The 16,603-nt window shown below is 40.4% G+C and overlaps 1 protein-coding gene across 2 annotated transcripts; it reads right to left on the bottom strand.

The window, feature by feature from the left end:
* Positions 1–1,825: 1,825 nt before the first annotated feature.
* On the bottom strand, positions 1,826–14,959 carry MTRES1 (mitochondrial transcription rescue factor 1). Of its 2 annotated transcripts, none has more exons than XM_067546547.1 (4): positions 14,887–14,959; positions 10,048–10,495; positions 9,085–9,157; positions 1,826–2,286 (listed from the first exon to the last, which is right to left on the bottom strand). In XM_067546547.1, exons 1-4 carry the CDS (start codon positions 14,942–14,944, stop codon positions 2,110–2,112), a joined length of 756 nt encoding a protein of 251 aa, XP_067402648.1. In that variant the 5' UTR covers positions 14,945–14,959; the 3' UTR covers positions 1,826–2,109. The 2 variants fall into 2 exon arrangements, with proteins under 2 accessions (XP_067402648.1, XP_067402649.1); XM_067546548.1 differs by lacking the exon at positions 14,887–14,959 and adding an exon at positions 12,838–13,114.
* Positions 14,960–16,603: the final 1,644 nt, after the last annotated feature.

The following is a 16,603-nucleotide window of genomic DNA, read 5'->3' as shown; positions in this document are numbered from 1 at the left end:
TGGCATGAAGTAGATCCTCCTGTCAGACATCTTATCGTACATCTTCCTTATTCAGATTTATATATTCTCTTCTGAAGGCTTGACCTTACTGGTCTTACTGTTACATGGACAGAACTTCTACTTGTCCTATTTCCTGCTGTCTTACAATGTAACCCTGGTTCATGTAAGAATTTTTCTCCTTTGGTAACCAGCAGATTTTATAAAAGGGATTCCCAAAAAGTAGAATGGTTGGGGGAATCTTTTTTTTCCTGTGAAAAATTTTGATAGGACTTAAATTTGTTTTAGTCGAACTTTTTTCTGTGGAAATTTTCAGATTTTCATCTAAAAACCTTTTAAATTTTCATTTAAAAGCTCTTTAAGATTTCAGCAACCAAACCTGGGGGGAAAAAAAAAAAGTTTTGGTAAAAATTAAAAAACAAACAAACAAACCTGCCAGAGAGACAAATTTTGGTTTTTGGTTACTGAAAACCAAAAAAATTTTTTTTTAATTTTTAAAAATCCAAATTTGTTGACTGCTAAAACCTAAAAAATACAATTTTTGGATGAAAAACCTGAAAATGTGTCAAAAATTGACATTTCCTGGAGAAATTTCCATTAAAACAAAATAGCCATTTTCTTTTAAACTTGGATGGAAAAATTTCGACACACAGGTGTTTTATATTGGTCTAGTACAGTGCTTTGGTGATTCGGCGGAGCTCCCTTCTCTTTAAAGTGATCAGGGACAGTATTTCAAAAATCCCTTTTATCCCTGCACTTCCAAAGGAAATATCAGTTCAGTAACTAAGACTCTATTGGCACAAAAGTGTGAAAGAGACAAACCCCTCAGGTATCTGTCAGAGGTGGACATGTGCCAACCAGAAGAGTGTTATGTACGGTGTTTTAGTTTTAATCCCCTGCATGGGATCCAGGGGCAGATCGCTATGTAACACGAGGCCATCCCTGCTGTGTGTCTCCTCTAATGCTCCTTGAGCAGAGAAGAGCAGCTGGACAAATATATCCTGAAGGTGAAACCCTATTGCCATCTGAGCAAACAGTGCCTGTTGTGCACTATTTATGCAAAGAATTTCTTCCTCCTGTCCTGGAAGCTCTCTTCACACAGTTTCAATATCTTTAAAAAGTTTTCCTTTTCTACCCCTTCAAAAAAGTCCTATTATTATGTCACTGTTCCAAAGCATCCATTTTAGTTCTAAATTATGCTTTAACAGCTTTAAAGCCAAGATTTTCAAAATTAGTGATTCTAAATGCCCAATTTGACACCTCAATAGAGGCCTGATTTCCAAAGGGAAGGTGGTTCTACACTTTCTGAAAATCAGGCCCCACAGATCACTAGGCTGCTTTTGAAAACCTTTGCCTGTCTCTTATCTGTTAGTCACTATACTCATTGCTCATTAGGCTATCTGAACTGAAGTAGTTTTGACAGCAAATTCTTCCATGTCACAAGCTCTTAGCATGATCCACGCATCTCATTTTTTATTGGTTATTATCTTGGATGTTAATTAATGACTGCTTGTGCAACAGGCACATTTCTGTCTTCCATGTTTGGTTGCTTGTGAGTGGAATTTGCACACAAAGAGCAGGTCCCTACAGCTGCTTTTAATACAGCAAATGCTTCCTTATATTTCTGCAGCTTGTGGGGGAGGTTTCTGGGGCTTCCCAGTCACGTAAGAGCAGATTTTTAAAGGTGACACAGCTGAAGTAGAAGGTTAAAAAACTGATTTATAAGTAAAGTCTCACTGCCAGAAACATTCTGCCACTTGTTATGATACCGGCCTTAGTTTCAGCATTGTCATTCTGATTAACAATATTAGAGACAAATGTCACACAGTTAGAGAACTATCTAGCCTTTATTCAACCATTATATAGCTTCTTTAGGGAAATGGTCTGGAAATACAGCTTTTTCCACACTACCATGAAACAAAAATGAACAGAACAGAGTAAACTTACAGACTGTCACAAAATATGAGTGGTGCATATGGCAAAGAGGTAACGTTCTATCACAAGCCCTTAAAAAGGGTGTAAGAAGTCTGTTTAACTGAAATTCATATTTAGCAACAAATGAAATGGTTTTCCACAAGAAGTCTTTCTTATACTGCCATATGCAAATTCTTGTTACTTAAATACATCCTGCTTAGGCACTTTTAAGTTTTTCCAGCGCCTCAAAAGCACTCTGTATTTTCCACTTTCAGTCTTTTCCGATGCTTTTTTAAAGACAACTCGCATAACTATAGCAGTTTCTGTTTCTTTATCTTCCCCTACTACGTGATCCAGTGTGTCGCCAACTTTCACCTGAAAATAGAGGCAGAGAGAGATCATGAACATTCTTTTGAGGAAAAAATTCTTAAGTTTATGTACATCTTTAATTGTCTTCCTCTTTCCACACTGATTATTCTTATTATCTTATAGGGAAGTTGTTAGAACGGCTGGATATGCCATGTCTACATTATAGCAGCTATGTTCCTATAATGCAGGTCTGCAAATGAGTGATGAGGAGTGTATCGTTGTGAACCTCTCCACTGACAGCACCATGCTGGCTGTGTTATTTCCAGCTAACTCTCTCTGTGAAAAGACATCCAATGTAGCATGGTAATAGTTTTTGTTTAATTTTTATGTATTGTAAATGCAACTGAATGACAGCCTCTGCAAACTATTTCAGACAGTGAATGAATAGCTTAAACAAATGAGAGAGACTAACATAAAACATATCAAAGAATGAAAGGCCATAGGCAAATACTTTCCACTTTTTATAAAATAATTTGAGTGATGCAATGAACAGGTAGTTATGATCAGCTACTTTTGCTCCCTTCAGAATTCACAGAAGATAGCTAGATCTCCTGATAATTGTAAAGCTTAAAGCCAGGTCTAAATTAACAATCAGGAACTATTGTTTCTCTTCCTGCCAGCTGTCATATTACAACAACTTTGTCTTCTATAATCATCCACATATTATGTGGCTAGTAATATTAATTTGTCCCAGTAATAGGCTCTTCCAGTCTGATAAGAAACCTCTTTTCTCCATCATATGAGAGAATACCACCATCCTGTGTCAGCTAACTGTAGATATTCTGCTGGTTCTTCCTCTAAATACATCCTTTCCATCTCTCCTATTAGATGTATTGGTGGTAATCTTCCACCTGAACTCTTCCAACTTCTCTCACCTTCAGCCCTCCAACCAATACGAATACCAATACATGCTCCCAGTCCTTTTACTGGCTTTCTGCATCTTACTGCATCACAGTCAAATTTATTACCACCTTCAAAATTCTACAAAGATATGCCCTTACTTCCATCTCTTCTCCCACTACTCCCATGTAGGCCTTTGTAGTCCCCAACTCTGCAAGCCTTCTTACTTTATGTCCTCATCCCACTCTTACCCTATACTTGGATCAAACCTAAACTTCCATTTACTATGCAACTTCCCACTCTCCCTCCTTCAAAATCCACTGCTTTCAGTTTGTCTTCCAAAGCAATACCCCCCTCCAATCTTCTGCACCTACTCCCACCACCCCCAAAATATATGCAGCAGCTAGTGTTAATGTTGTATAACATAATCTCATAACTTCACACAATGTAACCATCATCTTTCCTTTATACCAGCCCAAGACTGCTGCTGCTTCTCCATTTCTCTATGTCATGTCTAACCAACATGTTAAGCTTCTAGGAGCGGAGACTTGTTTTATTTGACTGAAGCACTATATGTATGCTTATGGTTCAGTAAATAACCAAGCAGCAGTACCATTGCCATATGAAACAGAAAGAGAGCCCCAACAGTTCTTTGCATTTTTTTGTGTGTCGTCCTGGTAGGCTACCACTACGGGATAATTCTCACCATGCAAATGAAAGCCTAGGGTTTTTTTTAATGTAGTGAATTTGTGGAGGATTACATACGTATGAGAAAAGTCTTTAATACTCAAAACACTTTATATAACTTTACATTATCATTTTGTACAAATTAAGTGAAGACTAACAATACCACTGTTAGGTGGTATATTGTTTCTCTATTTTACAGATATCTGGAGGAAAATGAGTCAGAAAAGTAAGCAGAATCATAAAGAACTACTTCAACTTCAATCAGTGAGCTTGTGGGTCTGGCAATAAGTCTACCCAGAATCAACTTTAGCAGACATTGTCTTATATTCAAGGTAACTTAATAATGAAGTATTAATCCAAATTCCTGTTTGACTTCAACCAGAAGGAGTGATAAACCTTAACAAAGACAAGTATTACTGGAAGATGACTTCTTCACATTATACTTGTAGTTCCAGCATTTTATACATCCAACACTTTGCAGTGTATCATAACTGCCTTGACTTGCTAGGAAGTACATTAACTAAAAGTAGTACATTTGGTTTTGGAATCACAGATCTTTATATTTCAACTCCTGTCTAACTGGAAACAGAATGGTTACCAGGGTGTTCAACTGGAGTCAGACATCCCCTTCTGACTAAAGCAAATACAAATTTTTCAGAGATCTAAAACTGGTGAGAGAGGCAGAGGGCAGAAAGTTTGCAGTTTTAGAAGCCCCTACTTGCTTATGGGCTGCTAAACATGCAAGTACAAATCTAGAGCTCTTCACACAGGCAAGCTTCCCATTGACTTCTATAGAGAGGCTGCCTGAGGAAGAAACTGTAGGGTTTGGTCCTCAGTATGTGGTTTCTAATCTGATATTAAAGTTTAGATAACTTACTATTCTAATATCACTTAATCAACTAAATGTAAATACCTAATTCAAGGAAAACTACAAAAATCACTATATGATTTATTAAGTAGTACTAATTTATTAAAAATTAACTAACTGTTAATAGAAAAAAACCCTAGAAGTTTTCAGAAAGGTGATTTTGTCTTTCTTTTGTCTAAGTAACTAAAGTATATATGCAAAGCACTTTAGGCTTGCATGGGAGTACACAAATAATAGGACTGCTTCATTCTTAAAGTTATACGCGTCTGTTCTATAGGCAGTTTATTTTAAAAAAATATTTTGCACATAAAAATTTCTGCCGAATAACACTAGATACAAATTGCTTTGCAAGATTTTGCTTTGCAAGATTACTGATTTCAAGCAGAGTTTGTGTACACAGATGAAAATTAGCATCACAACTCTTGATAATATTCACAGACAAAAAACTTAGTTTAATATTAAAGTTGCTCTCATCAATAAATTAAACCATAAAAAAGGAAATAAATTAGGGATTAAAAAGGATTAAAAGGTTGCAACGTCAAGCATTCTTGAATTAGGAAATGCCAGAATTAACATTGCCCATGCAACCTTAATTTGGCTCTTTTGAGTATGCATGATGATACAGACTTTAATTACATGCAGAAGTGACTATCTGTGAAAAGGCTGGTGTAAATGACTTGCCCAGTGACACATAAAAACTTGGTGGCAGAGACAGGGACAGAATCTAAGGCCAATCTACACCTAAAACTTAAGTCAACCTAGCTATATCACTCATGGCTATGAAAACATTTCATGCCCTGCATGACAGGTTGACCTAACCCCCTCACTGTAGACATAGCTAGGTCGATGGAAGAATTCTTTCATCAACCTAGCTGCTGCCTCTCAGAGATGTGATTTACCTACATCAACAGAAAAACCCCTTCCGTCAGTAAAGAAAGTATCTACGCTACAGCTGCATTGCCATAGCTGTGCCATTGTAGCCACTGTAGTATAGATATACCCTGAGTCTCAAGAGTGGTATTCAACTGCTCTAACCACAAGACCATCCTCTCTTTTTCTGTAGTCCCGTTTCATTCACTGCAGCCTCCCACCTTCTGCAACAAATGAGGTAGGCCCTTACAGTCAGCAGACTCCTACATCCCCTACAGTCAGCACAAGCCCGATTCATCCCCAGAGCAAACCAAGGCATGCTTACAAAAAAGTGATTACGAAAAAAGGGGACACACTGAGGTACAGACCCTGTACAATAGAAAACTGATGCAACCTTAACTATAGTCTTTCTACTGCAAGATCATAATATCAAGTCAGCAGAAACTACAAATGAAAGTGTTGCATGCAAGCAAAAAGTTGTGATGGTTCTGTTGATGACTTCGAGACAAAAATTATGCCAAAAGAGCAAGACAGGTTATGGGAGATATGAGGGTTTACTCACTGGTGCCATCTTTATAACACCACCACTATGTGATGGATACTTTCCAGACATTCAAGATGGAGTAGTCCCTGCACCAAATAGCTCATACTCTAAGTACAACTCTAAGACAACTAGACAAAGGCTAAGGAAGGTGAGCAACAAAAAGGATATTTTTAAATACTAACATAACAAGATTCACCACAGGCAGTGTGGCAAAAGTGGATTTTTAAGGACTTAAATATAGAGAAAGTACAGTTGCCACAAACAAAAACATTCAGAGAATGGGCTTTATAAAGAACGATATCCTGAAAGAGAATTTCTAGACTCAGAGACTTTAAGGTCAGAAGGGACTAATATGATCATCTAGTCTGACCTCCTGCACAACACAGGCTGCAGAACCTCACCCACCCCTTCCTGTGATAGACCCCATACCTATGACTGAGTTATTGAAGTCCTCAAATCATGGCTTAAAGACTTCAACATCCAGAGAATTCACCAGCAAGTGACCCAGGCCCCATGCTACAGAGGAAGGTGAACCCCCCCCCAGGGCCTCTGCCAATCTACCGTAAGGGAAAATTCCTTCCCAACCCCAAATATGGTGATCAACTAAACCCTGAGCATGTGGACAAGACTCACCAGCCAGACAACCAAGAAAGAATTCTCTGTAGTAGTAACTCAGAACCCACCCCGTCTAACATCCCATCACAGGCCATTGGGCATATTTACTGTTAGTAGTCAAAGATCAGTCAATTGCTAAATTAGGCTGTCCCATCATACCAACCCCTCCATAAACTTATCAAGCTCAGTCTTGAAGCCAGCTAGGTTTCTTGCTCCTACTGCTCCCCTTGGAAGGCTATTTCAGAACTTCACTCCTGGTGGTTAGAAACCTTCGTCTAATTTCAAGTCTAAACTTCCTGATGGCCAGTTTATATCCATTAATTCTTGTGTCCACATTGGCATTGAATTTAAATAATTCCTCTCCCTCCCTGGTATTTATCCCTCTGATGTATTTATAGAGAGCAATCATATCTCCCCATAACCTTCTTTTGGTTAGGCTAAACAAGCCAAGCTCTCTGAGTCTCCTCTCAGAAGGCAGGTTTTCCATTCCTCAAATCATCACAGTAGCCCTTTTCTGCACTTGTCCCCGTTTGAATTCATCTTTCTTAAACATGGGGGACCAAAACTGTAGACCGTGAAATTTCAGCTAAGATGGGCCTACTTATAAAATTAAACTACCAAATTAATAAGTGCATATTGCAGAATATGTGAAATGGTGGCTGGAGTCCCTTTTGAAAAGGGGTGATTGTTTCTCATTGCAACACACCCATGCTGTCTTTCTATTAGAAAAGTATGTCTGTTATTTCATTAAGGTAACTGTTTATTAATTGCTTCTCTGTCTGGACCATTTTCCCTAATGAATTTATCCTCTGGGAGTAACTCATCTATGCAGTAAACAGAAATGTGTTAAATGCAGGGCGTGCTAGACCTCCATGGCTCCAGACCTCTCAAAATACCTTGTGATCAAAGCTAATGGCTGGATACCATCCCAGGTGTTGCTCAATTTAATCACAACAACCCCAATACCCCTTTGTTTGAAGGGTGGAACACTGAAGCTAAAGAACAAATCTAGGTGGCTAGCACCTTTTCACTAATTAAAGCACATGGGTCTCTCCCTCTTGTATTGTTTTCTGGAATTCCTGTGATTACTCATGTAAATTAGCAAAATGCTTTGAAAAACATTGGATTGAAGAATATAAAAGAGAAGCAATGGAAATAAGCAAGCAGGCAAGCTTCAAGAGAAGAGGAATCACTCTTGACAAGAAACTGAAGAACTACCATCTTGCCCAGCTGCCTTCTGAGACCAGGATCCAGGCTCTCAGGGGAAGCTTCTAAGAAACCATCACCGCCTCTTGCCTGCATTGGTGAGGATAATTGCTTTTGCAGCTAAAATATACTGGACTTTTGGTTTGGGGACTCATTTTATATGTTTATAAGTATAGTAATTAAAGCCTTTCTGTCATTATCGAACGAGAGTCGTGTCAATTCCTGAGCACACTAATAGCAGATCCCAGTCTGTGAGGTAACAAAACTGCACACAATATTCCAGATGCGGTCTCACCAGTGACTTGTATAATGCTACTAACATCTCCCTATCTATAACTTGAACAGGAACAAATCCAGTGACTGGTGCTTCCTCATGAAAAAGTAGGGGAAAGTGTCAGTGAAACTCTTAAGAAGGGATTGATTATGAGTAGGAAGTAATGATAAATACATGGATCTTCCCCTACTTACTTGTAACAATATTTTTTTTTAAATATTTTTCTCTAACTAGCTACACACTAACCCATGCACAGGGATGAGCTGCAGGGATTACAAACAAACAAGTAAATATTTGTGTGGGTTAATTAAGAAGCCATAAGCCTGTTTAATGCAGCTATGAGTGCCATCCTCCCCCATATCTCTGGCAAAGTCTTCTGGGAGAGAAATTATTCTAAAGGCAGAAAATTCCTTTCATCAAGGAGAAAAGAGCAATCTGTATTCAGTGCTTAATTTGTAATGAAAGAGGTGCCAGGGCTCAAACAATTTTTTTACTTTCATAACTGATGTGCCAAGTCTAGCTGTGCTGGGGTTCAGCTCTGGCAAAAATTAAGCACTGGCTGTACTCCTCAAGTAACCGAACTACTGCTACTACCTTTGTCAAGATGTACTTGTTTTGATGCATCCATCTCCCAGTTAAACTAGATATACTTAGAAAATTCCTGAATCCTGGATATTTTGTCTCCTTTCACAAGTCTCGATTCTTTACATAGTTGCCATCTTTCCTTTTAAACCCCAGCTCACGTTATATGCAGCTCACATTATATGCAGGATAACTCATTGTTTTATAGCCTTTTATAATACTTTCATGAATGCTATCAGAGTAGGAGGAAAGAGAAAGTGTCAGCCTTAGTTATGATCTTGTATTATATTATTATTTTAAGATTTTTTGAAGCCTTACAGTTCTGCTTTTCTTCCACAATTTTTCTCCATTCAGCCTGAGTTCACCATTGTAGAATGCGTCTTCCACTTTGCTAAAAATAAAAAAAATTGCTTTACAGTGGTGCATTTACAGTATACAGTAAACAAGTGCAATTATTTCCTTACAGGCAAGCAAAAACGCAGTTCACCTGCAAAGTATAGTCCAGAAGGAGAATTTGTTCACAAAGCATACATACATTTCAGTAAGGGTTATTTAAGGATTGATTTGGGCTGGAAATCAAGGTTATATTTAATAAATGCTGAATAAAAAGAAATAATTCATTATAACTGTTCTGTACTAAAGGCATAAGGGCAGTGTAAGAGTGTTTATAACAGATTTTTGTTATGCCACCAGTCATTTTGTAGTTAGCAGTGTTTACTTTGGATGTCACCTTCAAGTCATACTAGTGTATTGTCACTAACTGACTTCTTAAAACCTCTGTAGGTTTCATAGGTTATACACTGTGATCGTCTTGTTAACAAGGTTTATGTATAACTGATGGAGGTAGGTGTGCCAGATTTATATTTATTGTAGAATTGGCTTAGAATCTTCTTTCATCTAGTGTACTTTTTTTTTTTTTTTTTTAAACATTTCCACTGATTAGCAGAAGCTTTTCTATTCTCTAGTAAAATATTTAAAACTCTTTCTTTTTAAGACAATGGATAAAAGCATAAATACTAGAGACTGATTAAAATTATCACTGGCTTTTTAAGTAGTCTTACTATTGCAGACAGTGATAAGTAGCAGCATTCTGGAAAAAACAGATTCCAAGCGATAAACAATATATATTCAAAGACAAATATAGACTTCTGATTAAGTTAAAAAAAAAATTTATTCTTCACTAGGTTATTCTATCAAGAAAAAGGACATCAAAAGAACTTTTAGCTATCTGCTATATGGCCATTTCTTTATCGTTAAGTTATATAAATCTTTTATACTTACTTTCTTGCAGTATCTAGACCAACTTTCATTATTAGATCATAACGAAAAGACTGGACTACTCTGTCAAGATCCTTGTAATCTTTCACTATATTGGGGTCATTTTCAAGTTCATCTTCTGCATCACTACTTTCTTCATCCTCCTCCTCTTCTTCCTCTTCCTCCTCCTCATGCAGGGTTTGTTTGTTTTTCCTAGAACTTTTGTCACTTTTGAGTCGTACACAGGGCACTGAAATACATTCTGTAGATGGTCTTAAAAACACTTGATGTTTCACAGGGGAAATGCTGAAGTATTTTCTGTAGTTTATTATACTGGATTGGTGGCTAGAGTATATACATCTTCTCCAAGACACACACAGTTTATTAGAAGGGAATTTCTCCCAAACTCCAAGCCAGACATTTAATTTTCTAAAGGCAATGCCGGGCAGTCTGAAACCAGTCATAGCATACCCTGAAATAAAGAGAGATTCAGTTTTGATACTTGTTGCATTTTTTTTTTCCAGTATTGAAAAAATTGGTCAGCAAACAGCATATTTACAGTAGTGACTACTGAAATCAGCACCTTTTTTCCTTTTTGTAATAATGATATAATTCCTTTTGCACCCATAAGGATTTATTTTATCTTTCTGTGAAATTGTCTTCATTGTCAAATAGCCAGACGTGTAGGTAAGTTGCCTATTCATGATCTGCATTTTCATATTTAGTTCTTCATTACAAGTAGGCAGCATGTTACACTGAAAATTAGCAATGGAAACTATATACAAGTTCTTTTTACAACTTGTTAAACTACTAACTTTCTTATGGTTTCTTCCTTCCATTACTCAAATACAATATTTTTAAGGTCATAATATGGGCTGGAAGTTAAATATTTAACAGGAGCAGAGGGATGCCAGGGGCTACATTTATTAGAGATAGTTCTTGACATAAGTGACTTGCCCAATACCAGGGATAGACATAAAGCCAGGAATAAAAGTCACAAGTTCCTGATTTCGTCTTGTGCTCAGACCACAGTGCCAGTAGATGAGAAAATGCTGTGAGAAGGGTGTTCTCCTGTACAACTCCTAACCAGACCTTAATATCACTGAAGCATTTTCAATAGAAATGCTCTTTCCTGCTGCAATATAGTTATCCATCCTCCAATCGCAGAAGAATAGTCATTAGCAACAACAATCCTTTTTGCAGAAGGTTCCCTGAAAATCATTGGAAACTATGTTTTTGGAAATGGGGGGAAATAATTACTTTTTGATAATCTTAGGGAAAAACAGATTTATGATGTTAGTTAGATAAAGATGAAAAACAGTTTCCATTATAATCCTGAATGTCTACACATTTGTATTAATGTTTTAGATTGAAATTTCCATGTTTTGTTCTTTATCCCAAAGTGAATTTTTGGAAAGTTTGAGCAAACTTCTTTCACCCATTTCAGGGTTGTCAGTGAGTGAAGGGGAAAAAACCCACTTATTATTATCTTTGTTCATTTTTTTTTTAAATGCAGAGACAGAATTACTGCAACAATGGCTGAACTGTGAAATTTGGCATGGCCATAGTCCTCATTTAGTGCATATTAGTATTACTATAGCATTTAAGAGCCCTAATCATGAACTAGGACCCCATTCTATGAGATGCTGCAGGCCTTTGCTTGCCTTAGGAACAACTTTCTGCAATAGCTATGATGTCCTGAAAAATCACTAATTTGTTTAACAGGACCTAATATTTTAAGAGAACCTGATGAACCCCTGCCCTCTCTGTCACAGCACCATTGCTAGAGCCATTTATCTGCAGGAGACTGAAAAAGAGAGCAAAGGCTCCTTCATCTTTTTGTAAATGCCCTTTTGTTAAACATTTGGGTTGTCACTCTATGTACTTGCCCTATGTTCTTCCACATTGGTGGGAGCTGAAGCCCCAAAATATATGCAAACTTGTACCAAGAAGTGAAAATGGATTTTAAGTTGCATTGATTGGGTTGAGAGAGCACTCCAAAATCCTAGTCAGGATCAAGGCCACACTGTGCTAAGTGCCCTCTGTATATATAGGATGAAAAGGTCCCTCCCTACCTTGAGGAATTTATAATCTAGTTAAGAAAATGTGTGCCAGTGACAGACAGCAGGAGGGAGTACACACTACTGATTCGGATCATAGAGTGCAACTGCGAAGGGGCCAGATCCGGAGCCAGGGAAGAGATTACTTTTTAAACCTGATTTTTCTGGGGGAATTTTGCCTTAAGCAAGACTCTCCCTGTCATGCTCAAGGGTTTGATTTCACTTCCCGCGAATAACTTTGGCTGGGATTAACCCTTTGGAACACATTTCGCCCTCCGACACCATCCCGCTGGCGGCGGCTTGGTTCCCCCCAAGTGCGTGCGTGCGAGCTTTCGATCGGCCCATGCTGCGCCTTCAGCCAGCCTTGCGGACTCCCCAGCTCGCTGCCACCAAACCCCGGGCAGGAAAGGTGCGGGGTGGGGTGGGGGCAGGAAGGAGCTGCCCGTCCCCAACGCTTCACGCGTTTCTTTCCAAGCCGCAGAGCGGGTCACCCGGCGAGGGGCCGGGCTGGGCCGTCCTGGTTTCCTGCAGCAGCGCCGCTGCGGGGGTGACTCCGAGGGCAGCAGCGGAGCGGCCTGGGCAGAGCAGGACCGAGCTCCCCGGCCCCGCTCGGCCCAAGGCCCCGCGGAGCCGAGGCCGCGCTCTCTGCAGGCCTGCGCGCCCCCAGCCCGCCGGGCTGTTCCTTGTCGCCCTCCCTGCCTCCCCCGGGGGAGCCGGAGCCCGGGTCGGGACGGCAGCGGCCGCTCTTCCTTACCTGTGTCCGCCGGACGCTGCGGCCCGGCCCCGCGCGAAGCCCCGTCTGCAGCCCGAGCCCGAGCCCGCCGCGCGCCGAGGAGGAGCCGCCGCTGCGCCGAGCGGGAGCGGGGCGGAGCCGCCGGCCCGGGCCCCCGCCGCTGGGGCTGGCGCGCGGGGGAAGCAGTCGCTGCTCCTCCGCCAGGCCGAGGCCGAGCCCGCGGCCTCCTGTGCGGGGCCGGCTGGGGCGCTCTAGCCTGGCGCTCCCCCCCGCTCTGAGCCGGGGAGGCCGCGCTGGCAGTGCGGGGGGATGCTGCTGCTGCTGCCGCCGCCGCCTTTGAGCTCCCCTAGCTGCAGCCCCACTTCTTTATGCAGCTCCCCCTTCCCTGGGGCCTGCCCGCCAGCCGGCAGCTCCCAGCCTCGGGAAGCGGAGGCCAGCCTGGATTGCAACGGGACATCTGCAGTGCAAATGGGAGGCGATGGGGTTCACGGGTGCTGGATGCCAGCGGGCTCTCCCTTTCCCCGGCCTCAGGCTGGGCACCCACACGTTAAGGCAGTGTGCGGGGCGGTATTCCCGCCAGCTACTGAGGCTGTTATTCCCTAGATTCCCTTTGATCCGCTTCCTCACCTGTGTGTAAAGGCAGACAGAGCCCATGAGGCCAGGCCTTGTCTTTTCTCAGAGGTCACTAAAGCTGAAATCACAAACTGGTCCCGTGGCTGAGTCTTGGGTGCGGTGTGGCGAAAGCCGACACAGAAAAGGCAACGGTCGTGAGGCTGCCCCGACCCAGCGAAATCACTAGAACTGAAATCACTAAGGCCTTGTCTACACTAGAACTTATGCCAGCAAAACTTGTCACTCAGGGATGTGAAAAAAACTATCACCCCAGCAACAAATTTTGCTGGCATAAGCGCTTGTGTGGACAGTGCTAGGTCGTAAGGAGATTCTCTCCCACTGACATAGCTACTGCCACTCATTTAGGTGGTTTTATTATGTTGGCTGGAGAGCTCTTTCCAGTCAATATAACGCGGCGACACAAGTGCTCTTACAATGACACATCTATACCGATACAGCTGTGTCACTGCAAGTTTTAAGTGTAGATTAGCCCTAAACCCAGTCTATGCTACAAAATTATGTCAGTATAACTACGTAGTTACAGTTCCAGAGGGGTAGCCGTAGTTATACCGACCTAATCCCGCTGTAGACAGCGAAGGATGGTTTCTCCCTTTGACATAGCTACTGCCTCTCGAGGAGGTGGAGTTCATACGCCAATGGGAGAAGCTCTCCAGTCAGTGTAGATAGTCTTCACTAAGTGCTACAGTGGCGCAGTTACACTGGTGCAGCGCTGTCAGTGCAAACAAGCACTAAGACGGATGGTGGAACCTCAGAATGCAGCATTGCAGCAAAAGGCAGCACGGTAAGCGAAGCATAGGCTTGGAAAAGTTAGATTTTGATTGGTAAACATAATTTTCACCGCCCACCCACAAACTGATGGAAAATATTTTCATTGATAATAAAAAACGTACAAATAGGCAAAGTGACCAAAAAAAAGTGGCTTGAGGACGTATTAGAGTTTGATTTAAGGATGTTTATATTGTATAGTTTGCAATGATGTCGATCTATGTTTTAATGGTTATAAAGCTTTAACTTCTTGAATCGCAACATCTACTGTATTATATAATTATTGTCTGACTCCCCAATTGTCTGAGCCTCCCATAATTTCCTGCAACTGTGAAAATTTAAATCTATAAACATAAAAATTATGCTTAAAATCCATAATTTTGCACAACTGTGAACATTTAAATTGATAGTATTTTTAAAAATTCTTAAAAATAAACAAATATTTTCTGTCAAAATTATTTTTTTTAAATCAAGTTCTTCCAACCCTAGAGATACAGCAGTATTAAGGTGCCCCCTATCCAGCAAATTCTAGAGTTCTGATTACTAATAGCTATGCTAGGTGGCCATTGCACTGTAGGACCAGACAAGACCAAGGACACATGAGAGCACCAGTAGAGTGGGCAATGATAAGCAGTAGAGGCAGTAGCAGCCAGCGGCAGAGGTCTCACTCACCTACTTGAGGTTCACATCTTGGACTCTGGAACTTCACTAACCTCAGATAACAGACCATGAATGGGACGCAGCAGAGAGAAAAGGGGAGTGGCATGTTAAAAGGAAGTAATTGGACTTTCTCACTGCAAAGTGGGAAACTGAGGCAAAGGACTATTGCTTAAGATATTGTGGGTCGGGTGTTTTACCTATTGTTTGAATACTTTTTAGTCATTGTTGCTGCGTTTTCCCAAATGAATGCTATGTTCTCCCTCCCCTTAATAGAAGGTTTTTTTTGTTGTTATATATAGGCTCAGTGTTTGCAGGTGGGTAAGTATTGCCTAGTAGAGGCATCCTGAGGAGGTATTTAGTTTTCCCAGATGTCTGCGTGGGGACTCAAACCCATTTTGTAATTTTAACAGGAACGCCTAGATATGAGCCTGACCTTTGTAGCTGCAGACACCACCTGGCAGAAAGGTTACACAAAGAAACAGTGACATATCAGTGCCTTGAGTGCCAATATGGTGAAATCTGAAGTTACAAATCATTGTGGTTCTTTAAATTGGGAGGCAGGGGTAAAGGGCTTGTATGGATAATCTTTGTATTATCTTTGTAATAGACTATGATATTTATGATGGTGCTAAGAACACCAATAAAGCAGGCCCACCTTCCTTTGTAGCTCAGGGTTGCCCTCTTATGGGAGTTATTTCCCAACATATCTTTCTGGGGCTGGGCCTTTAAAATTTGCAGAGCAAATGGCCTTAAAGTGGCCATTTTGTTACTGACCATAGCTTTCACTCTTCCAGATGGTAAGTATCTGCTGTTTTCCTTTCCTTATTCTTCAGGAACTGGTGCAGTCTCACAAGAATGTAATCATGATGGTGTCTAAGTGCCAAATTTCTGTTGGACCAATTATACAATTTTAATTTCTTAATGCAAGAGTAATGCTATTTAAAAGTTGTTCTTGTTTGATTGGTTTGTGATGAATACTCCTACTTAATAATATCTCAAATCTGGTGGTTTCCCAAAACAGAAAAATGCTGTTAATGATCGATATTTTTACTGAAATCTTGATAAGTTTCTTATTCTTTTTCATTATCTAGTTTGTCCTTCAAATGATAACATTTTTTAATTCCTCTTGGCATCAGTTTTGTGTATGCAGATTTTCACTCAGTGGATAATAGATTTGTATAGAAGTAACCCTCATCATCACTGATAAAGTTTGCAAATGTCACAAAAACTGGGAGAGTGGTAAACAATGAAAAAGACAGGTCACTGATTCAGTGTAATTTGAACAACTTGTTAAAGTGGGTGTAAGCAAACAATGTGAGTTTTAATATTGCTAAATGTGTATCCCTAGGAACAAAGAAGGAGGACTCTGTCCTGGGAAGCATTGACCCTGAAAAAGATTTGCGGGTCATGGTGGATAATACAGTGAATGTGAGCTCCTGCTGTGATAATGTGGCCTAAAGAACCAATGCAATCCTGGCATGCATAAACAGGAGAATCTTGAGTAGGAGTTGAAAGATAATTTTATCTCTGTATTTGGCACTGGTGTGTCCACTGCTGGAATACTGTGTCCCATTCTGGTGTCTGCCATTCAAGAAGTTTGTTGATAAATGGAAGAGGTTCCGAGAAAAGTCATGAGAATGAGTAAAAGATTAGAAAACATGCCTTATAAGTGATTAAGCTCTTTGAGTCTGTCTATTTAGCTTAACAAAAGAAAGTTAAGGGGTGACTT

This window comes from Emydura macquarii, unplaced genomic scaffold (assembly GCF_026122565.2).
Source record: "Emydura macquarii macquarii isolate MOO-44397 ecotype Brisbane River unplaced genomic scaffold, CSIRO-AGI_Emac_v2 contig_1146, whole genome shotgun sequence".
Classification (NCBI taxonomy): Eukaryota; Metazoa; Chordata; order Testudines; family Chelidae; genus Emydura; species Emydura macquarii.
The sequence above is the reverse complement of the archived record's forward strand: the minus strand, read 5'-3'. Positions and strand labels throughout refer to the sequence as shown.